The sequence below is a fragment of the Haliotis cracherodii genome, unplaced genomic scaffold, assembly GCF_022045235.1.
Source record: "Haliotis cracherodii isolate W230 unplaced genomic scaffold, xgHalCrac1.p SCAF_2, whole genome shotgun sequence".
In the NCBI taxonomy this organism is placed as follows: domain Eukaryota; kingdom Metazoa; phylum Mollusca; class Gastropoda; order Lepetellida; family Haliotidae; genus Haliotis; species Haliotis cracherodii.
In genome coordinates, this window is record NW_027266275.1 from 48,648,105 (window position 1) to 48,671,955 (window position 23,851).

The following is a 23,851-nucleotide window of genomic DNA, read 5'->3' on the forward strand; positions in this document are numbered from 1 at the left end:
CTAAAAACACTTTCACAATTGAACTTTTTTACCTGCCCTCATATTTTCATTTATGGAAAATAATTTATAAATGTTATGTGAAATTGTTCTGAATTAAAAATTATGCAATAAATTATAAGCAAAGCACATTAAAATATCTCAAAATGTAAATTATTCTGGAGTATTTTATTAGTACATGTAACAAGTAGTTGCACCTATCTGATAACATTCAGGTAAATATTAATCATAACCTTAACAACGTGTCCTGGAGGTTCAGGAGGTAGTGGTCTATATATGCCTTGAACTGGACACCCCTCATGTGGAGGAATGATGCTCATGGCTTGGTAATGTGTGTACACAGCCAAGGGGCCAAGGAAATTCTTAACGGAAGGACCGCCCATTGATAGTGGAATCCCATGAAGATGAAATGGAGGGATTTCCTGTCGTCCTGGATGTCTAAGGTGATGTGGCAATTGTGAGCCTGTATCCTGGACCAGAGGAGCTTGAGCGTGGTCACCCTGAAGTATGGTGGACGAGCCAGGTAGTGCTTGTTGAAGGTGGCGAGATTGTGAATCATTCAGTGTTATGGCTGGGGAGTGTACAATCTCTATAGCCTCCATGGGCGGATACAGCTTTTTTTAAAAGTGTGTGTGCGTGTGCGTGCGTGTGCACAATTAGGATCTATTTATTGTCTTTGGTGGTAATTTATCCAGAAATAAAGATTTTTTTTCGAAATAAAAAGGGGGTGTGCGCCCCCCCCCTCTGTATCTGCCCATGGCCTCTTTAGCCAGCAACGTATCGATGTTCGAGCGCAGGAGCTGCTGTTGAGTAGGGGGGGTAGGTGTCTGCTATAGTTGACAACGTGAGAGGCGTGTCATCTGTCAACGTGAGCTTGTACCTGTGATGGAGGGTGTTGACGTATGGGTCCCCCAGGATCTCCCAATTTCACCAGAATCGGCGTTGTCTCCCACCCACAAGAGTCTCAACAGCTTGGGGCAACTTGGGGTGGGAGGTCCCAGTTGTATGTGTCTGTCGCTTCACTTCTGGTCCTTTCAATCACAGCACCCTCCCCTGGGGTGGTCTCAACAGGGGCTGGTAGGAAGCGGAAGTCTTGCCTTTTCCTGTTCTTTCCCCGAAAGGAGGAGGAGGGTGAGTCCTGGCCATGAGGCTGAAGGGAGTTGTGCCTAAGCTGATAGGTGCCGGACCTAGATGGCTTGAATGAAGTGGACTGGGAGACGTGAGCCAGAGCCTTTAGGGCGGTCTTGTCCCTGGCGAAGGCCGACACCAGAGAGTGGGTCTTGGAGACTTGGCCATAAAAGAGAGGTAGACGACCATGGTTGACATTGGCAGTCCCTCTGTAACTCTGGGTCCCAATCAGAGAGGGCAAGATAGCCATGCAATACGTGGTCGCGATCTCGATCAGGGTGGTGTGCATATGCTTCCTCAAATGTTCCATCTGTCGCTGGAAGTAGGAGTGGACGGTGGTGAGGTGGTCCAGTCGATTGGGGTTATCCTCCGAGAGGTGCTGCATAATGGCCCTGGAGGTGGACGCCGTGATGGTGAGTGGCTTGAGGGAGCGTCTGAAGTTTGTCTCAACATAGGCGAGCTTGTTTTCCGGACTCCAATACATCTGATATTTTCTGCTTTCGTTCACGAGCCAGCTGGGTCTTTCATTTACAAGATACAAGCTGTGGGGAAAGCTGGAGACAGTCTTTACATTTTGTAAACTGGGAGTACTTGCATACAATTTAGGAACAGTGGATGGTGTTCCCATGCTGATTTGTTTTGTCGGCACTTGTTACAAGATGGCATGATATCTGCAATGAAGTGTGTAATCAAAATGCGTCCCCACCCAATTATATATGCTATAATCTCTTTTCACAGCCATGTGGGTTTATGAAAAACAGGTTTACAAGAACACGAAAATTAACACCAATAAAATATTTTCAAATGTATTGTTAATTTTTTATAATGAAAGATAATCAGCAGACTGCTCCCTGTCTGCGATGTCACACCCAGAGACCATGGCACTTGCTGATAGTATGTGCACAGGAACACTGTCCTTTTGGAAAAGCCTTTAGTGACTTTTCCCACAATGATCAGCCTTGATATTCTGACAGTTGCCTAAGCAGATAGGCTTAACATTGGCCACTAATGGTCTGTCCAACAGTATTCCTTTGGAATCCCAGAAAATTGAAGCCATCACCTTTCAAGCTGGTGGAACAGACTTTGCCTTTTTCGTTGGAGATGTCAGATGTTTCCACTGCTCTGACTGTTTAATCTGAGGTTGTTAGTCATGAACCCAAGACTCATCCATGGTAACAAATCCATCCACAAAATGCTTCAAAACATAAAATATCACGCGAGATGATGAATCTTGAGTGTTTCTGATCGAGATTCAGAAACCTTTGTCATGCCCAGTTCATACCTCAGAACGGTCTCAACTCTCATGAAAGATGCCTACAGTCTTGAGTAGTTGATAATCATATAATGTATTTTATCTATGTTTGTTAGTTGTGGCAGTTAAAGGGTCTTCCTGGTCTTGGATCATCAGTGGCGTTGTCTCCAAAGATTTATGCCATGTAATGACTTATCCTATGTTGATGAAAATGGACATCTAGTCCCAATGATGCCAGCAGAAATATGCTGCCTGTTTGTGTATTTGGTTCAGATGCAGACGGTAAACTTTGAAAGTATTGTACTTAATATATGCAAACTGTTAATAGTTTAAAATACATCCGTCTTAGCTATACTCAGACCTTTTCAGACACTTTGTATACTTTGAGAATTGTGATCTTCATTGTCGTTATCTTTCTCCCATCATTTTAAGCTGAAAATGATAAATATAACACTCATCGATTTATGAGACTGTAAACTTTTGCCAAAGTGTACATCAGAAGGCGATGTAAACTTTATTGATATTAAAATTGCCATAGATAATGCAGGGGTTGGTCAAAGCTCTCCTGGCTTGATTATAGTATGTCTGCTAGCATTATGACATGGGATTTATCTGTTTGAATACTGTAAATCCTGAAATTAACGCATCTCCAAAAGAATGTGACTGCTCTCCCATAGCCATAAATGCAACTCAATATGAATGCAACACCCCCCTCTTCTCAAGCATCAGTGGATTTACATCTAAAGAAAATTCGTTCGTTCATTCGGAGATTTAACATGCGCTTTCTCGCACACGGGGAAGCACTTATACTATTGGGGAAAAAAAGCGTAATGAATAAATAAAGAAGTGCGACCCAAAAAAATGTAAATTAGGTAAACCTAAAATGATAATCAAGGGGGTGGGTTTTGGCTGGGAGGGAGGGGGTGATATGAGAATAATAATAATATGGAAAAAATTGGGCTTGGGTGGGGGAGGGGGTCAGGCTTGGGAAGGCACGGCGTCGGCTGGCGAGCTGGTGTGGTGGTGGAAGCTGGAGCTTACTGTTTCTCCCCAGCCTAGAGGGAGAGCTTGGTACAGTGCGGGGGTGAGGCGGGCGGCGGCGTTGGTGATGAAGAGGGGGCTGACTTGGAAGATCGCAGTCGACCAGGAAATCCGAGAGATCCTGGTAGCTGTGGATTTCATGTTCAAATCTCTCTTCTCCCCAGTACTGCACCAGCACCACGGGTGGGCGTGGGCAGTGGCTGGGGTATACCTTGCCGCTCTCATGCTGGTAGCATGGGTTAGGGTTGACCTTGTGCTGCTCCAGGATGAGGCTGGCCTTCTGGGCAAGGTCGACACGGACGTCTTCCTCAACAACTGGTTCCGGAACCGGGTCGGTTTGGACTTGGCTGGTGTTGAGGGAGGGGCCTGGTGTTACGGCTGTCTGTGTTTCTGTGGTCTTGCTTGTAGGTGGTGATGGGAGGGGGGAGAGTCAGGGGAGAAGATACTTTTCCTCTTTCTCTTCTTCCTCCCGTGTCCTGTCCCTACAGGCGTGCGAAAGGGCTCCTCCCCTCTGGATTTGAGGGCAGCGAGTTCCAATGCTGCTGTTGGGGGCGGAGGGGTGGTGGGTAGGCTCTCCTAGATCTCCATGGCGGTGACTGGTGGAGCCTTCTACACTTTGGGCGGCCTGGCCTTCTGTACCGGGCGTGGTGCAGCAGGGATAGGGGCCGGGGTGGTTTTCTCCTTAGGCTTGGTCTTGGCCGGAGCTTTGACCAGAGGCCTTTTCCTTTGACCTAAGTCAAAGGAGATGGAGAGGGTGGAGGAGTTGGATTTGTAGGAAGTCCTGAGGGAGTAGTCCCCAACCCTGAAAGCCAGCAAGGGCTCCAGGATGGCAACTAGCTCCCTCGGTAGCGACAGAGCGATGTCTCTCATAGTTGAGCGTGGGTAGCGAGCTTGGAAGGACACGTCTGCACGGGGCGAGTGTCCAAGCCGAGATGTCTAAAGAAAACGTACTCTGTCAGGTTTACAGGAGAATCCTCACTTACATTTATCCAAACACGCACCAAATAGCACCCGCTTATTAGCGCTGAGTAGAGTACTTCCGTTAAGACAATACATGCATGCTGGCTCATGTCGGCCTTTGACGCAGTTGCAAAGAACAGACACTGTGTTGCGTGTGTGGCGTCTGTCTGGTCTTGCAGGTGTGATCAGTGATGACAAAAGTGAGTAGAACTCTTGTCTTGACCACAGCAGTGACAATTCACAGGATGTAATTAGTGTTTGAATGACATTGTTTATATACTTGTTACAAGTGCTGCTCAATAAACAGTGGTGTGGAATACATAGTTGTTTGTTTTGTTTGACTTATAGTTGATATAAATGTAATGTTTAAGACTACTTGCATTTTTTGCATTTAATTCACGCTCGCGTTAATTTCAAGATTTACAGTATTGAAAAGATTCGACCAAAACACCTGAAATTATAGTTGGTGAATATAAGTTATTCATTGAGTCCTACAGATTTCATAAAGATCATGACAAAAGTGCAAAGGTCAGTGTCTGGGTTATTACGGGACACCAGGTCATGTACCTTTTAAGCAGTCTGTCTCAAGAAAGAGACCCCTCTTTGAAATGCTGTAGGTCCCCAAACACTTGCCTAAACTGCTGACTCAGGCTGTTTAGGTTGAGCAGTGAATGTTTGCACTTCAAGCAGGATATTTGTGGATCTCCTGCGATCTTGTACTTTCTGCAGGCAACTGCCGACGATGGCAAGCAAATCTCATGTGAGTAAATCCCAGAAACTATTCAGCCAAAAATGAAATACTAATAGTGGCTAGTAATGTTAAACTGAAGAAATAGATTTACTACCAAAACGTGCAATACAAAACTCAAAGTAATATTGAGATCTTGTTGCTAACGCACACAGGAAAGGTGTGTGGTTTCCTGCCTTGTGCAAGAGCCTTCTTGATAGTTGAAAAGCGTAGACATAAAACTTCTAACATTTTGATAGTAACAATATAATGATACAGGAGTGTACACAGGAATCTCACTTTAGGATTATAAAACTTAAATTTTTGGCGATAATACAACAGATACTGACATCGATAAATAATGAAATTTCAATGAAAAATAAGCAAAGTTTGTTGACAGATGAGGCTTCGGATTTTCGTACCAATACATTAGCCCATCATGCAGGGGTAAAGATCATCAGACTGTTCTAAATGCTAGATGTATGCAGGCAGATTTTATTTTACGTCTTTATTTAAATATAATTGTGAGACCCCTGGTGTCATCAAATGTCCCTAGTTCTTAGAAAGGTAGGAATCATTTGGCCCAATTTTTCCAGTCAATGAAATGAACATTGCCATTAATATACTGAATAACAACAGTTGCTGTGACATTGAATATGATTTAATGCAAAGTTATGTTTTTTACCAAATTTGAAACAATTTCGGTTTGCCACAGATAAAAGACTCCTGTAAGTGTTCAAATAGTTTAATTTGCCATACTGACTTCAGAAAATGCGTGATTTCATAAAATAACATGCACATGCCAAAATGTCAATTTACAAATCAATAGCGTGTGTGTCCACCTCTGGTTGCCATGCAAGCAACACATCTTCGTCTCATGGAATGGACCAGGCGTCGCAACAAGTCCTGTCGGATATCTATCTATATCTGCTGGAGCATGTTTCAAAGTTCCTGGAGTGTCTGTGGAACGTCAAAGGCGCCGATCCATCTCATCCCACATGTGCTCGATTGATGAGAGATCAGGGGAGCGAGCCGGCCAGGGGATGACATTCATGTTGTTTTGTTGAAGAGAATCACGAACAAGTTGAGCAATATGAGGCTGGGCGTTGTCATGTTGACAGGTAATGAGTGAGTGAGTGAGTGAGTGAGTATGGTTTTACGCCGCTTTTAGCAATATTCCAGCAATATCACAACTTGGGACACAAGAAATGGGCTTCAAACATTGTACCCATGTCAGTAATCGAATCCGGGTCTTCGGCGTGACGAGTGAACGCCTTAACCACTAGGCTACCCGACCACCCCTGAAAGATAATGCCTGGGCCATGACGACGCAAAAACGATAGAACAACAGGGCCAATGATCTCGTCTACGACTATCAAAAGGGTCCTCTGTCTTGCTGTAATCCCACCCCATACCATAATGCTGCCGCCCCCGAACCGATCTTCTTCCATGACACAATGATTGACGTAACGTTCACCTCGACGTCGGTACACTCGAATCCGTACATCGCTGTGGCCGAGGTTTAAAACGACACTCGTCAGTGAATAGAACTTGTCCCCACTGCATGGCCGTCCAGCGTAGACGCTTGACTGCACCACTGAAGATGTGCTTGACGGTGGTTTCCTGTCAAAATGGGACGTCTGGCGGGTCTTTTGGCGACAATCCCTGCACATTTGAAGTGACGACGTACAGTTTGTGAAGATATTCGTCGAAGGCCAGGGATGCTTCTTGCAGTCACTGTTGCTGGCTGGAATCGATTTTGTAGGTGTGTTGTTCAAATCCAGTTGTCTTGATGATTATTGGTTACGCTTGGCCTGCCATTCCGAGGATGGTCTCTGACTGCATTCGTCTGTTGCCAACGTTGCCATAAACACCAAATGGTGTTTCTGTGGATGTTAAATTGTCTTGCAACATCACGTTGGCTCGATCCTGCTTCAAGCATACCAATGGCTTGCAGACGCTCATTTTCGGACAGGCATGCCATTTTGTAATGTTGAATAATTGTGTAATTTTGTTGTTTTTCTGAGTGGTTGTTGTCAGCACGATGCTAAACAATGCATATGGAATCCCGTTAATGCACGTTTTTATACCCATTCTTGGGTAGTGAAATGCACGGGGCTTGCATAAAAGTCAACTTTTGCATGGAATGCATGCTTTTCTGTAGCAGTTGCATTTTTTGTCACTTGATTCCATGCATGTACTACAATATTGAAAACCAAACTTTACTTGTTTGAAAAATACACCAAAATATTGGTGTCACAGGAACTTTTGTTGTTGAGTATATATTTCCGAGTGTCTACAAGATTTTTATAAAATAGCTACTTTCACACATTCTCGCCCTTCAAAATCTAAAATATAGAAAGGTTAGCTTTTACTCATGAAATACCCGTTATGTTAGTTGCTTGTTCTGGCAAAATTTTCCTCTAACCTTCTAAAATCTGGCCCAGTTGGATGTTATATAATTTATTCTGCACATGAATACTACAGATACCCAAATACAAATTGAATTTGGTCAAAATATATAAGTCAAAGGTATTTGCCCTGAAACAAGACTCAGTTGAGTAAGTCAATGCATGTGACAGATCAGTTCAATCAATAATTTTTAGTATACATTTATCAGAGGTGAACCATGTAAGTATATAAATATACAGATGCACAGACTTTGGATAACGCATGATCATGTAAACTCTACTGCTGGTCAATGACTTGATAAACACAGATTTGTTGAAGATGTGAAGAGATGCAATAATTTAAAGTGGGCAATACATGCTTCTAGTGAACCCAATTGTTTGGACAGTTTGTTTGCCTTTGTGAAACATACACAGATGGCAATGTGCACACGACTGTTACAGGTGACGGCACCCCTCTCAACCCTAAACATTTGACTGAGCGATTCATTGATATTGACTTGGGCCTCTATAACAAGTAGTGAGCTCAAAATATGTTTGCATTGGCTACATAAAATAGTAGTGAGGTAGAAATGAAGACAATATTGACAGTTTATTTGACTTACACTATCTCTCTAACACTATCAACAGTGATATCCCCCGGGGAGTCTGGCCTACCACTGTCAGTGAGAGCTTGTGTGATGTCATTTGTTTCATACTCCGGGCTCTCTTCTGTTCCATCTTCCCTGCAAAGATACCCATATTTTACCTCATCCATAATACACAACACCAAACATCCTTTTACATTATGTGATCAACTGGGTCTATGTGTTAGAGCTATCAATGTGATCTTAGAGTAGAAGAGTTTTAGTTGAAATACCGGGAAAACAATCTTAAATTTAGACTAAAGATGTTTACAAAGAGTCATAAAAATATAAAACAGCAGCACCTTCAATGCCATCTACATAGAAACCCTACTCCACAACACATCACCATTCACTTACAGTATGCTAACGTTACCTCCAGTTTTCGGGGAAGTCAAATATTTGCCAACTACAGAACAAGTGCAAACTTTTAAAAGTACCCTATTTTCTCAAGTGTATAGTGTGCACCCCCTCTAGAGGATTCAGTGTTGGGGGAGAAGGAGAAAGATGTTTTGGAATATATGCACAGCAAAAAGAACATCATATTCCTTTCTGGTGATTACAAATTTGGGCAATAAAAATTTGGGATAAAACATCACTACATATGAGGATTTACCACACAAATTGTATTTCCTGTTCAACCAGGCACTGTTTTATATGTGCAGCTTAAGATTACTTTGTGTATTTTCTGACATTGTATTTCTGGTGTTATGTTCTCACAGTAATGTCTTTGCACTGGGCAAAAACATTATGGTGTTAATTATGCGCAACCCCCTCTACACAGCTGTGTTTTATGGGGGAGAAAAAGTGTGGACAACACTTAAGAAAATATGGTACAATGCATGCAGTCAGCATAATCAATAATTAACTCAGATAGGTTCCATGCTTCTTAAATCAGAAAGTACAATGTCATATGCACTGTGTCTGATGATGTAATTTCTAATTTGAGAAAGAATTAGATATTTTTTCAGCTACAGATGCAAATCCAGGTATATATTTTTTTGTTATAACTATGAGCCTAAATAAATTAAAACATTTAAACCCCTTGCAACAATGTAATTTTTGTGGCAGATAATTTCTTTTTCAAGAGTGAAGAGGCAGAATTACTTTTTTTCAAGCATTTCCTGGGACAATTTTTTTTTATCAATAAAATCTCAGTCCCCCCTCCACAGTATCATCAAATGGTCTGTCCCTTACACGCACTTTAGGTCTGATGATGTCACTTCTAGTTCAGGAATACATCAACTTCATGCGTGAATCATAAAACATAGCAGTACTGGCATAACATCATCAGGAATAAGAAAACTATGTATGTTTCTAAATCACATGACCCCTGAATGCAAGGGCTGACCGATAAGTTCTGAGCCTTGCACAGAAAAAAGTGGAACTAAATTCATTAAAGTGTTATATTTTTCAACATAATCCCCTTCCACATTGCTACACTTTTAGGAGGGTGCTGTAGGAGTTAAAAGCCACACTCTTGGATTGTAACCATAGCAATAACCCAATTTGTGCACGGGCACATTGTCCTGATGGCCATTCCCAATTTGCATATGCATGTTAAATGCACGGCCCATAATTTGGAATGTCTGTGTGTTTGTAGGGAGCATGATACTCACACACATGGCTTTTTAATGACATGTTTGTTGCATGTCATCATATCCCAATTGTGTAGATTCAAGCTCATGATGTCAATTGTCTGGTCCAGAATCGATTATTTACACACCGCCATCATCTAGCTGGAATATTGCTAAGTGCAGTGTTAAACAACAAACAAAATCTCCCCTCCTCCCATTAGTATATATATAATTTAGTCAAATTCCAACTACAAAGGCTAAAGATATTGTGCATACAAACTTTTTTCGAATGTCTACTTCATACCTTGTCCTTCAATGTCATCCAATATCATGCAGAAATATTAGGTTTACAAATACAATGAAATCTCCACAGCATACTAACACAAACTTAATGAAACTACTTACCAAACATTGAGTGAATGACCTTCAAAGTGACCATGACAATTGACATAAGACAATACTGGTATAAAGTTATAAATTTTAACATAGGTGAAATTGCTTGGATGTCATGAATTAATACAAAATAATCGTAATATTTGAACGACTCTTCATGTGACAACAACTAGTGATCTTGACCTTGTCCGAGAAATCATGTAAGCTAAGTTTCATCAAACTCCATTCTTATGATTGAGTGACAGATTCAAAATAAATGCCCCCGTCTTGCACCACCCACTGTATGTGATAGGGATTCAACACTCTCAGCCAACGCCTTGAAAGTTTAAACCCATATAGCCCTTGAGTAGGTTGCTAACAAATACATAAGAATTTTGCATTAAAATCTTGAGTCAATATACAGAGTTAGAAACTAACAGTTTTCATCCACTAGTCCATATGATACCATATAGAAAAACCCTTAAAAATGGCAAATTTCTACTAGTCCTTATGATACCTTAACTATTGGTCAGTTTGGCAAGGACTACAGGACTAAAGTACTCACGGAAATGGAAAAAAAACTGTTTTTTCGATCTCAGATTTTAAATAAATGCAGTTAATATACAAAATATATAAATATTCAAACAACTCAATTAGTACTAATTGGGCCTTGGCACAAATACAGCATATAAAAGGTTTTTATGTCTTTTTACACGTAAAAGTGTGTAGAAATATGAACAAAACAGACTATTGTGAAACTGAGTATAACCAGGTGTTAGTAGATCAAGGTGAATGTCCATGAACTATGACACCTTGACCACAGGTGAAAACAGGTGCTTGAAACCCACGTGATTTGTCAGTGGTTAGTGATTTGTGAATGGCATTGTGGGATAGTGAATCATCGTCAAAATATCAGAACGTAAATGTAACATATTTCCTTCTCAAACAACAACTTACATGTCATTATTATTATGTACATAAACATAGCTGTATTTTTATTGTTGTTTTGATAACCTTTTTCCAAGGCTAATTTGCATAATGCCTAGTCTGTTTCTGCCATGTAACTTTGGACTTAGTTTTATTTTTGAATGATGAAAGTGCCTACAAATTACCTCCCGTAAAGTACATTTTGTATTGAGCACTTAGATAAAACTAGCAAATCCAGACTAGTACTTTTCCAGTTGTTTTGTTATTTCGTATTTACATCTACGTAATGCTTTGTGTCGATTATTAAATCCAGCAAAACAGGTTTTTTTCATTTCCATGAGTACTTTAGTGCCAATTTCTACCGCTGATATATCAACTCTAGCATTTGCATTTTTCAACAATGATATGAAAAAATAACATGAAACATCTGGAATTCAGAATGAGGCCCTTTCTTAAAGACATATGTTTAAGTAGTGATTGCAAAAGACAAATTGTGGAGTTGGCCCATATCCAGTGTTGGTTAAATACCTTTTGGCAAACAGATTATATGTTATTCCTCATACAAAATACTTACTCTATATCACATTTAATTATACACGTATAAATGGTAGAGTAATGGGCTATAATAATTCCGATAAGGCTACCATGGCAGTCATTTTAAAATCCTTTCAGAATTCTGTCACAGAGAGACACCAAGCAGAGATCTTCTGTTGCATAGGCCTTGTTGTGAGAGGATTTTTATGAAGTAAATAATGTATCCAAACCTAGTAAAATCCTGGGAAAGGTTTTATATTTGTATACTTATCCTGCAGAACTCCTTAATACATTTACTGCTTGTTCTTGACAGAGAAAGAGCTGTGTGAAGATCTTGCTTGAAGAAGTTGTTTCAATTGGCTGATAGACCAACCCTATCACACAGCTCCCATGTGAGCAGTGGGGAGGCAGCTCTGCGACGAGTGGGTCTCTTTAGACGTAATAATGCAGGATACAAGTATACAAACATAAAAAATATCTAGGGTTTCACTAGATATTTTACTTATCCTGCATTACTCCTTAGTGCATCTTTATCCGACAGAAACGGTGGAGGGCATACCTTCAGATGTGGACTTTCGTCTCACCTCCCTCAGCCAATCATCGACTGTGTGGTCATCAGCAGTCTCAGCAAAACAGGAATTTTGTATGCAGAGTATCAAGGTAAAACGCAGCCATAGACGATAATCAAGTTTAAAGTTGTAGACTGACGTACCAAACCGTAATGGGTCGAGCATTAAACCTCCTATTCCAAGTCAATTGCTGGGGAGGTCGAGAGGCCGACTCTGGGCAGGAGGGGAGGTCAGTGGAGTCTAGTAGTGGTGACCTGCTGGATCTCATGCGTGTTGTTAGAGCTTGGGGGGGTTGTCCCATCCCGTGGACTTGTAGGCCTGGAGAATGGCTCATAGACAGAGGGCGATGGTGTTGTGGCTGACTTCCTCTTAAGAGGTTGCTGACACTGGTACGAAGAGGCGTCATCTACGGCGTTCCTTGGACCGACGGATGTAACAACACAATGCTCTCACAAGGCACAGGAGGGGTTCTTGTTCATCTTCTCACCCAGGCTCATAGTGGACGGACGATGTGCCATTGTGATGGCCTTTGTCGTTCTGCCAAGTACCCCTGTGGGTTTAACAATCTCTGTAAGACGCGTAGATGTAACCTGTCTGGTCCCGGATGTGGCTGCCTGCTGTGGGGATGGATTAGCAGGTTTGGACAGTCTTGGAGTGGCAGCGGGTCAGCGTTTGCTTTGTCACTGGGGTCGACGATCTAGGCCCTCAATGGCTACCAGGGCGCGACCAAAGTCAGATCGAGGCACTGCTTCAACTTGGATTACCCTGGGAAGGAGTATGGGCGGCAGAATAGTGACACTTTTAGTCCTTCACGGGACGCTGAAGGCGTCGACGAAACAAGGCTAGGGGATCCAGTACTGACGGTATCAATGACAGTATCTGATGGTTTGGGCTGGTGGCGAACAGATCAATGTTGAGGCATCCGTGGTCCCGACTAACAAGAGCGAAGGCGTCTTGGTGGAGCTTCCACTCTGCCAGGGCAACTATGACAGGACGGGATAGAGCGTCTGCCATAAGGTTGCAACAGCCCGGAATTTGTTGGACCTGGAATTAGATGCCAAGATGATCCACCAGGTTGTAAAAGTGGATTATCTGTTGAAGGAAGCGAAGGTGAGCGAGTCGTTCCCTGGTCATGGAGGCACCAGACAACAACAGCAGTTATGTGGTCCATCGAAAGGAAAAGTCGGGCGTGTCAGAAGTTCTGTTTACAATGTGAGACAGCCGCTATAAGCGCACAGATGGAGCCTTCCTCTGTTCGGCAAGTCCTGTGCTGAGGTTAGGAGGCAAAGGAGGACTTGCCACCGACATAGCGTGCGTCGCTGGTGGAGAACTGGGACCAAGTGTAGTTGTATATGCATCCTACAGGCCCTGGGTACAGAGAGGAGGTCGAGGTCAGTCTGAAAAAGACCGTTGATGAACTGAAAGCGGAATGAGGTTGATTTTCCATGCCAGTTGGTGGAGAAAACGGAGGGTGAAGTCAGGAGACAGTCGTCTATGTAGGCCTCGAACTGAATATCCCAGAGATGGAGGTGCGAAGCTATCGGCCTGGAAAGGCCTGTAAATAGCCACAGGCCAAAGAAATTCCAAATGGGAGGACCGCCAATTGGCAATGGACTCCCATAAAGATAGGTGAGGTGAGGTGAAATTGGGTTTAACGTCGCATCCAAGATTATTGCACTTATATAGCGACGTGTGTGAGTGAGTGAGTGAGTGAGTGAGTGAGTGGACCAGTCCTTGTTTTAGCCCCTTAATGCCGAGTGCCAGACAGGGTAACAACAAGTACCATCTTTTAACATCTTTTGGTATGACGCGGTCGGGGATTGAACCCAGGACCTTCCTCTCTCAGGGCGGACGCTCTACCACTAGACCACGGAGGCGGTCCCCATAAAGATGCGGTCTACACGATGTGGATTGTCCTCTGACAGATCCTGAATAATAGCCCTTGAGGTAGATACCATGAGGGAGTGGAGCTTGAGAGAGTGAAGAATTTCAGTTTCCATGTAGGCAAGCTTAGTGTCTTGCACAATAATGTGGAATAATTGCGTAATTTTGTTGTTTTTCTGAGTGGTTGTTGTCAGCACGATGCTAAAAAATGCATATGGAATCCTGTTATGCAAGTTTTTATACCCATTCTTGGGCATGAGGCTTGCATAAAAGTCAACTTTTGCATGGAAAGAATGCTTTTCTGTAGCAGTTGTGTTTTTGTGACTTGATTCCATACATATACTACAATATTGAAAACCAAACTTTACTTGTTTGAAAAATACACCAAAATATTGGTGAGTGAGTGAGTTGTGTTTTAACCCGCTTTTAGAAGTTTTCCAGTTATATCACGGCATGTCAGCAGGTCTCAGACGTTTACCACTTTGGTGAAACCCACGAGCACGGGTATGGTGCTGACAAACCTAGAAACATAATCAGGGCGAACCAGGATTCAAACCCACAATCATTGGTTTCTGGTGTGCCCAAGGGACGCAACTCTGCACAGCGAATTGCGGCGCCTTAGACGACTGGGCCACCCGTGCTTCCCCCTCTCCCCCATCACTCCAAAATATTGGTGTCACAGGAACTTTTGTTGTTGAGTATAGTTGAAACAACTTCTTCAAGTGAGATCTTCACACAACTCTTTCTCAGCGTTAAGAACAAACAGTAAATGCATTAAGGAATAATGCAGGATAAGTAAAAAATAACATGGTTTTACAAAAAGACAGAAAAAAAAAAGAAAGAAATATTGTTCATTTCAATTGACATGCTTGATGTTTTGAAAACAATGTGTTGTGGGTTAAAAAAAATGTCTCCTACTTTCAGAATTATTTTTGTATATATTGAAGTGTTGACTGAAATCATATTGTCTTAACATGACACTATCTCACATTCTGGGGTGGTCCTGGGATTATTTTGAAAATAAATATTTATGTTGAAAGAAAAAGAAATTGCCTGCCACAAAAATTAGATAGATATCAGGCGTTTTTCTTTTAAAAATAGATTCATGCTCTTAGTTTTAAATATAAAAAGTCTGGTTTTGTAGCTGAAAAAATATGTACTTGCGATACAAAATCCAAGCCCCCCCTCCCTGCCCCCAAATATCAAATGATCGGTCCCAAAGTACCTCCCATAAACATGGGTTTGTTCTGCTGTCACATGACACCCACACTACAATATGAGCATACATACTGGTCTCGTAGTCCTGTGTCGAGAGCTTCAGCCTGAGGCTCAGGTCTCATGCCTTCTTTCAGTTCTAGCATACATATTGGCTCAATCACAAAGCGAGGACACAATGTTACTCTAGTGAACTCTGATGGAGAGTGCAGGTACAATCCCTGGCCTTCTTTGGTGAATACAAATGAAGAAATGCCACTGAAACAAACAAAAAAAGTAATGCAGTTCACACTTCCAAACTGTCACAGCACTGCAGGTCACTACTTCAGACTTCAACAAATAAAACATCTCTAATTTGTTTATGATTGTGCAACAAGTGGAATGAAGCACATGTAGATTTGAAATTGATCAATAGATCTCAAATATTTTTTGCAACTTCACATGTAAAATTGTAAACATTTCCTTATATTTAAATATTAATGAGTTCAGATGTGGAGCAACAAGATATTATTTCACTTAGATCTGTTGAGTTGAATAGTAATGGCTTTCACGCAATAAGAGTTCAAATATGGCTTAGCATGAATCTTATGTCACTAAAGGTGTGAATTACTGTTTGGAATTAGGGGTCAACACTTGGAGTTTCCAGAAAGGGCAGAGAGTAACTTTCCTCTATACTGTGTTCCTCTATTTCACAATGTAGCTGTATTTGGATGTTCGGGATTGCAAGGAAAACAATACACTTGATTTGTAACTATCCAATTAACATTTACCGATTGTCAAAAGAAGTAAACAATACTTCAGAAGTATTCATAATTCATTTGAGACAAGCATGTGCAGTATTGGAAAGTTAGAAATTCATAGAAGCTGCTGTTTGATTGATGACAATGAAGCACCCACCCAAAACGCGGGACATAAAAAACCCATGTACCCTAAGTGATCCTGCTACAACTTATAATATTTAGAGGCCACAAATAGCTGTAATATTGCCAATTTCATGTATGTTTTTTGTTTGTTGCTTAACACCGCTCTCAGCAGATACTATATATGTTTTATTCATGAATGGGAGGCCATAGGCCCATATACATTTCAGTTATATAAAGCAACTAACAATTGAGGCAATTTACTTTGAAAACAGTATTGATACGGCATTATGCAATATTCACTCATTGTTTTCGAGAGAGTGAAATTGTGTCTTGATTTGAGAAGTGGTTACTATACGTAACAATACGAATATGTGGCGTCGTGAATGATTCTAATATGGAAAATAAACCCATTTACAAAAGGTGAAACAAAACTGACCCACAAACTCAACATTCATATCGGCAAAGTAATCCCACAGGTCATGTGAACAGAGCAAGACAGGTCATGTGGCTGGAGCTGCCCAGGTAAAATAATATATGATATTGCATGCAATATGTACATCACCCTCCATGTAATGCCTACAGTGATTTTTGGAGGGTGTTTCATTGTTACCACTCATATTACATATACTACAAATTGCTAACTTTTTAAAAACCAAACATGCTTGTTCCCAAACGAAAAATTACAAATACTTCTGAAGTATTGTTCACTTCTTTTGATGACCGATAAATGTTATATGGAAAGTTACTCATCAAAAGTGTGTAATTATGATAGCAGTCTCGAACATCCAAATAGAGTTACATTTTGAAATAAGGAGGTGGGTGAGTGATTTTGGTTTTAAGCCGCTTTCAGCAATATTCCAGCAATATCACGGCGGGGGACACCAGAAAAGGGATTCGAACCCGGGTCTTCGGCGTGACGAGCGAACGCTTTAACCACTAGGCCACCCGACAGCCCCTCATTTTGAAAAAGAGAAAAAAGTCTGACCTTTTGGAGGAGAAAAGGAGAGAAAATTTCACTTTTCATGGTTGGTTTTCAGACTAAGAAAAATTAATATTTCCAAAGACTAATAACACTCATGTAGCAGTGAAATATTTGTGTATTGCTATCCAACTTATCATGCTTATACAGGTAAGTTTGAGAAAAAACATGTTAAATGCAATATATTTTTGAAACACTAAGTCCTGTGCATCTAACCACTTTAAAAAGAAAGTCGTATCCACTTCCAGGTGGCAAAAATACATGCCATGAGTAGTACAGTGCAGCTTTAAAACAAAGACAAACAAGAAAACAGCGTTATCACTATTCCCCGCCATGAGTGAGCAAGTTTGGTTTAACACCTCTTTGAACAATATTCCCATTATACCACTGTGTGTAACCTTAATGTGGTGCAATCCATGAGCACGGGTATGGTGCTGAGAAACCTAGAAACAAAAGCAGAGTGAACTGGGTTTGGACACCACGATCTTAGATTTCAGGTGTGCTCAAGGGACAGAACTTGGCATCCCATAAAGCCTTAAGAAGTGATAAGTACTATGATGATATTGTTATCTGAAAATTTGAGAAAATCTGTTCAGATTAGAAATTAATACGAACAAAAGCTCCCTTTGCTGGAATAAATAAATTATGGCACCAATTTTCGAACTCAGTCTTGATATGTAAAGATTCTCTTTGATAAGCTTGCAAAGTTTCAATCATGTAACATCAGTAGTTTTTTAGAAAACTTGTCCCCACAGAAGACACTTATCACTAAGTAAAAAAATTTTGTAAGAAAGTATTAAACAGTCCGGAAACGAACACCACCCTTATAGAAGTCCAACTTGTTGCCATGGAAACTTAAAAAATAAAAATTTCTAAAATTCCTAAATAGCAAAAGGCACCAGTTCAGCATGAGTCTGATAAACATGCAAAGTTTTGTAGAGAAATATTTAACGGTTTCTGAGTTAGCTCCGGAAACAATTTCCGGATGAACGCACACAGACGTACATAAGGAACCCATTTCAATACCCCCCGCCAACATCATTGTGGTTGGGGATAACAAGCTACATTTACTTGATAACAAAAGTGTCTTTTGTATGTGTGTTTTTTGAGTTTCTCTATTGTAACTTTATTTCTGATGACAGTAAGTAGAAAACTGAGTGAAGCTAGCATAACATTTATCTTGTCATTGACCTTCACCCAGAGTGATAGAGTAACCTCAGTTGGTGGCTGATGTTGACATATGATATAATCTGAAAGCTTGGCATGGTTACTGTTCATAGATAGCTGGCTATACCTATAAAAGGGACAGGAGAGGAAGGTTTGAGTCCTTCCTACTACGACATGTGCATCTACTTGCCCAGTGTGAACAGAATACCTTTTGGACAAAAACAGGTAGAAATGTCCAACACTGATTCCTGGATTCAATAAGGAAGCATTTTGTATGAGGTCCATGACTTGCCTTCTGTGTGAAGACTGTACAGATTATTTCAAGCAAAGAGGGCAGATTTACTCCAGGTAATGAAATTACCCTTATTTACTCATATTTGCAAACAGTCAGGACTGCTCCTGTCTATTTCTGTCCTTTTGACAAAGCCATATAATACTCTTCAAAGACAATCATTGATAAGTATGAACAGAAAAGAATGATATAATATACAAGACTTTTGAAACTGGTAACAACATACTTGATGTCTTCTTTCCTGATGGCAGGAGCAACCATCTGTTGCCTCAGAGTTGTGATACCATAAACACTCACTTCTCCTAGGTTGCTAAGACAGGCAATGTCAAACTCGCTGTAATTATCAGCTGGAAATAGACAAATAATAATAAAAAATCACTTCCACACAACAGGAATTCTACAGTAATTCCCTTTATTATACTTACAAAAACATAATACTATCAACCATATCAGCTAATGTAAGCAGACGGAACATTTACAAGAACCTGAGTACAGCCACCTCAGATGCTGACATTTCACCCATTAAATGTATGTCACCAATTATAACTATCACCAAAAGATCAGAATTAAAACATTTATCATCAATGTTGTTTGGCTCTTGACTATAGCTCATCCCACTTTGTGGATCAGGATACATGCTTGTGTGAAGTGGAAGATGTTGATAAACTGTTTTCATGCTGCAGCTCTTGCGTGTAGAGCAATACCTTTCTGACAATCAGGAGAAGAAATGGTGGGGATGTCTTTGGTAGAGAGAACAATTCTGGACCTGTCTAATCAAATACTAATATTCCCCTAGATCATTGAACATACAGCTAACCTTCACCAAGTTTCACATTTTACACTGACCAAGTTTGCTATCTCCTGGTCGTCCACCTCAAGTCATACGATGTACTTTTTGACTATGCACTATAATGTGGCCCCATTAATCTGTAATACCTTTATATCTTATTGATCTGGGTTGTTTTTTGTTTTTTCCCTTCTCCATCCAGCCAATTTACTTCACAGGCCATTGAGCTGTAAGATCTCCGTCAGAACTGTCATAGCTCTCCTCCATTACATAAGCTGTTACAGACAATACAGTCACCTTTCTTGACACTCTACCTCCAACATATTGATGATTGTGGTGTTGCTCACTATGTCTTGGTAAATGTTTTGATTTGCCATTTAAAAGTAAGTATAGAGATATGATAGCTCAACTACAGCCAGTTGACGTAAATACAATCTAATGAGAAGCTTGGTTGGTTTATTGAGGACAACTGTTATGTACATTATTTGTAAATAGGGGGAAGGCCCTGAAGTAATACTTCTTTCAATCTGAAAAAATGGATGTAAGCTTATGTTTCAGATGCTACAGTATGTACATTTCAATCATGTTGAATTTTTGGTGGTAACTCTTATCGGTACTAGAACTGAGTATAGTAACACATCACTTTTGCTTAATACAGTCAGATTATACTTCATGTTCTGCAACATATTTCATACGCTTTGCATGAAAGCATAGATCCTAAGGCTTTATTCCTTGACAAGACCCATAAACATTTGATCTGATATCTCACCACTTTTACTTCTGAAGTTGACAAAAGCCACTTTTCGTATTCTAGAGCCATCTAAGGCTGTTAGCTTGAACTTCCACTTGGGCTTCAGTGAAGGCAATGCAAAGGACTGGAATAAAGGACAACAAACAAAATAGTATCAATTTGGAAACTTACTTACTCTGTTAGAAATTCAAGTTAGTAAATCTTAACTTACACAAAAAATGCCCTCATGGAGCACTCCAAACCACCTAAGAACAGATGTATTGGGTTGGAACATGAATACATTAACCACATACAATATACAATGTTCTTGTAAATATTGTTTTCATTTGGATACTTTTCCTGCAATACTGCCTTAGGAGACGCAGCTGTGAGAGGTCTGGCTACAGAAGTTGTTGTACCCACTAGTTGTGTTGCTTCCTTCTTCCTATAGCTACCATGTGACGGGAAGTGGCGAGGTCACACACAATAACATCACTGCTAGTAACAGGCCATCTGATAGAACTTTGTGGGGAGGTAGCAAGCCATGGGAGGGCACTTTAGACATAGTAATGCAGGATAAGTATCTAAAAGTAAAAAATATTTAGATTTTTCGCAATGTTTTATCTTATCCTGCACTGACTTAATGCGTCTTTATCAGACGGAACAGAGGGGGGCATACCTTTCAGATGGAATTTAGGATAGACGCTCCAACCAGTCTTGGTAACCAGATAGCATCCTGAACGGGAAAAGTGGAAACAACAGACCTTCCTGTCCGATAGAGCCACCCGAAGAAGATTAGAAGGTGTGAAATCCAGACAAGGAAAGCAGGAAAAGTGGAAAGGGTGTCGGCCAAGTTCTAAATTCCGATTCCTGCAACTGTAATAAGCGGAAAACTAAAACCCCCTACTTGGGTAATGCTACCAGAGTGGTTGCAGGCTCAGTTCTGAGGTGTAAGAATCAAGATCGACTGGGTTTAGTGACCAGTTGCGTTCCCACCAGTGGACCAAGACTATGAACACCTTGCACATATCCTCAAGAGCCACGTCTGAGATAATGACTGGCAAAGACAGTATCCAAGCGCCAAAAACAACCCTCCATGATGGATTGGATGGAACAATTGCTGTGCAGAGCCATGGTCAAGGCAAGAGTTCGAATCTCATGGGGATTTTTGACTCTAGGAGGGTCCATTCCTGCTAATTCATACGCCTGCAGCATAATGGAACACAGCCATAGTGAGACAGTGTTATGACTAACTTCTGTCATGGACGTTGGCAAGACCAGAATAAATAGTTGTTTCTGAGATCCACGTTGTGCCTCGGATCGACAGAGGAAAACCCATAAGGCTCGAACTGGGCATAGAGGTAGTTCATCTTTGTTTACGGATCCAATTATCAATGGCAATGGAGGAATGGTGAGTCATCTGTCCGGCTGTCCTGGCAGTTGATTTTCAGCAATGAATATACCAGCACAGCCCAAGATGGACAGCACCTTGTGATCTACACTCCAAATGGGAGACGTCGAGAGCATGTAACTTGTCGACTTGAGCCGCCGTAGCAGAAGCGAAGAGAAAACATGTCAGGCTGAATCACCGGCACACCTGGGTGAAGGCATGGTTGGTGGAACATCCACTCAATGTTCGGTCTGGAGAGTGTGTCTGCCAGGATGTTGTGACAACCAGTGATGAGCTTGATGATGAACCTCATGTGTTGTCGATCCACTAACCGAAAGAACCGAAAGGCCTGAGACCTTAGGGATGACTAGTGATGAGTCCCTTCGTTGCGCAGACACCAGACGACTGTAATGTTGTCTGTGGATATGGCGAGCACTTGGTGCTGAAGCTGGGACTGCCAATGAGACACAGCCGGGATGAGTGCTTCTAATTCTAGATTGTTTATGTGCCATCGGAGTTGATCATTTTATCACAGCCAGGAGGCAGTCTGATCCTGCAGATATGCCCCGCAGCCCTGTTGTGATGCATCGAAGAACAGGTGGAGGGAAGGCTTGAGCGCTGTCAAGGAGACGCCGTCACAGACATTTGTCTTACTGTCAACCAATGAAGATATGGGAGTCGGGAGTGTTATGGAGGTCAGCGGGTTCTGCCGACGAATAAATGAGGCCAGAAACTGCTGTAGCAGACGTAGTTGTAGTTGGCCTCTGATTGTCAGATCCTGAGCTGACATAGAAAGGCTCATTCATACCTGCCATTGACGCAGTATGCGAGCTTTGTAAAGGGCAGGAAGTATACTCACATGCAAAAGAAACGCAAGTGGTTTTAAGCAATTAGGTAACAAACACGAAACCATAAATTGATACGAGTTTTAGCATGTAGTGAAGCCTGAGGGTGTTATCAATATTTTTGCTTGCAATTTGGAAGCCCCGAGTAAAAACGCAATTTAAAAAACGAATCTCTAAAACGCACCATTTCAATGAATAAGTGGGTATCATGCACCCATTTCTCGCGAAATAAAAAATGCACGAACTGTCACGAACTGTAGTGGGTATAAAACTGGGACTGATTCTTGGACCTACCACTCCTTGGTCAACAATGCCACGCCTAACTCAAATTAAGAGAAACCAGGCTATCAGACGTTTGGAAGCTGGAGAGTCTGTCCAAGATGTTGCCCGTCATTTCAACGTTAACATAACCACAATTTACCGTCTCCTGCATCGATACAATGCTACATAGACCACAGATGACCTTCCTTGGAGCGGTCGTCCTAGGGTCACCACACCCCGACAAGATCAGCAGATTACCCGTCAACACCAGCGACATCTGTTCCTAACTGCAAGTGAAAGTGCTCGACAGACAATAGGAACACATAATCGACACGTTAGCCAGGACACTGATCCGACGTCTCCGTTCCAACAACCTCAGATGTCGCCAACCAGCACATTGTCCTGTTCTCCAACCACGGCATCAACAAGCACGAGTTTAGCGGGTACAGGGTCATCACAATTGGCGTCATCATGAGTGGAGGCGTGTCATCTTCTCTGATGAAAGTTGCTTTTGTGTCTCCCATGCACACGGAAGAGTCAGAATTTGGCGGCGGCGCTGACAGGAAAGTTGTGGAAAGGGATCCATGGGGTGGACCTAGCTTCATGATATGGGCAGGGATTGGACTTAATGCGAGACTTGGACCCATGTGCTTTCTGAATGTTGGTCAAGGTCGGAGAAAACGGCGTCACTGCTCAGCGGTATATCGACCAAGTGATCTGACCCCATGTTGTTCCATTTTTTGCACAACATCAGCAACACATTTTCCAGCAGGACAACACTCGTCCCCATGTTGCCAGAGTTACCATGGCCTTTCTGCAACAACACAACATCCGTGTTCTACCCTGGTCAGCCCTCAGCCCTGATCTGAACCCCATCAAACACTTGTGGGATGATGTTCAAAGGCATCTGCACAATGTGCGCCCAGTCCCTACAACTGCCGATGAAATGCGCACAGCTGCTCTGGGTGTGTGCAGGAGGATCCCTAGGGCCTTCACAAATCGTCTGATTCACTCAAGTACAGGAGATGTGTTGCAGTGATCAATGCTAATGGTGGTCACTCAGGTATTGACCCAAAACTGTGTAAGCCCTTAACATTTGAAAAAAACAATTATGTCATCTGCCTTTTAATCCATTAAACTGATTTCAGTCAAATTTTTGTCAATCTTGCCCTATTAGTATTTCTTGTCTTTACTGTTGAAAATAAATAACATGTATACTGCATACTCGACTTGCATTTCTTTTGCGTGTGAGTATAGATGGTGCTGTTTTTTGTGCCACCTGTCGTCTGGTACCAGGAAATGATCCTGGTACGTGAGAAACAG

The 23,851-nt window shown here is 41.6% G+C and overlaps 1 protein-coding gene across 4 annotated transcripts in view; it reads right to left on the reverse strand.

The window, feature by feature from the left end:
* The window catches only part of LOC139468159 (lethal(2) giant larvae protein homolog 1-like), a 206,068-nt gene that overhangs the window by 49,523 nt on the left and 132,694 nt on the right, over positions 1-23,851 (reverse strand). For all 4 annotated transcript variants that reach the window (XM_071249943.1, XM_071249944.1, XM_071249946.1 and 1 more), the window contains 4 exons: positions 20,072-20,177; positions 18,742-18,862; positions 15,290-15,472; positions 8,119-8,238 (listed from right to left, as the gene is read on the reverse strand). In XM_071249943.1, coding sequence (XP_071106044.1) covers positions 8,119-8,238; positions 15,290-15,472; positions 18,742-18,862; positions 20,072-20,177 — 530 coding nt within the window. The remainder of the gene's footprint in view (positions 1-8,118; positions 8,239-15,289; positions 15,473-18,741; positions 18,863-20,071; positions 20,178-23,851) is intronic.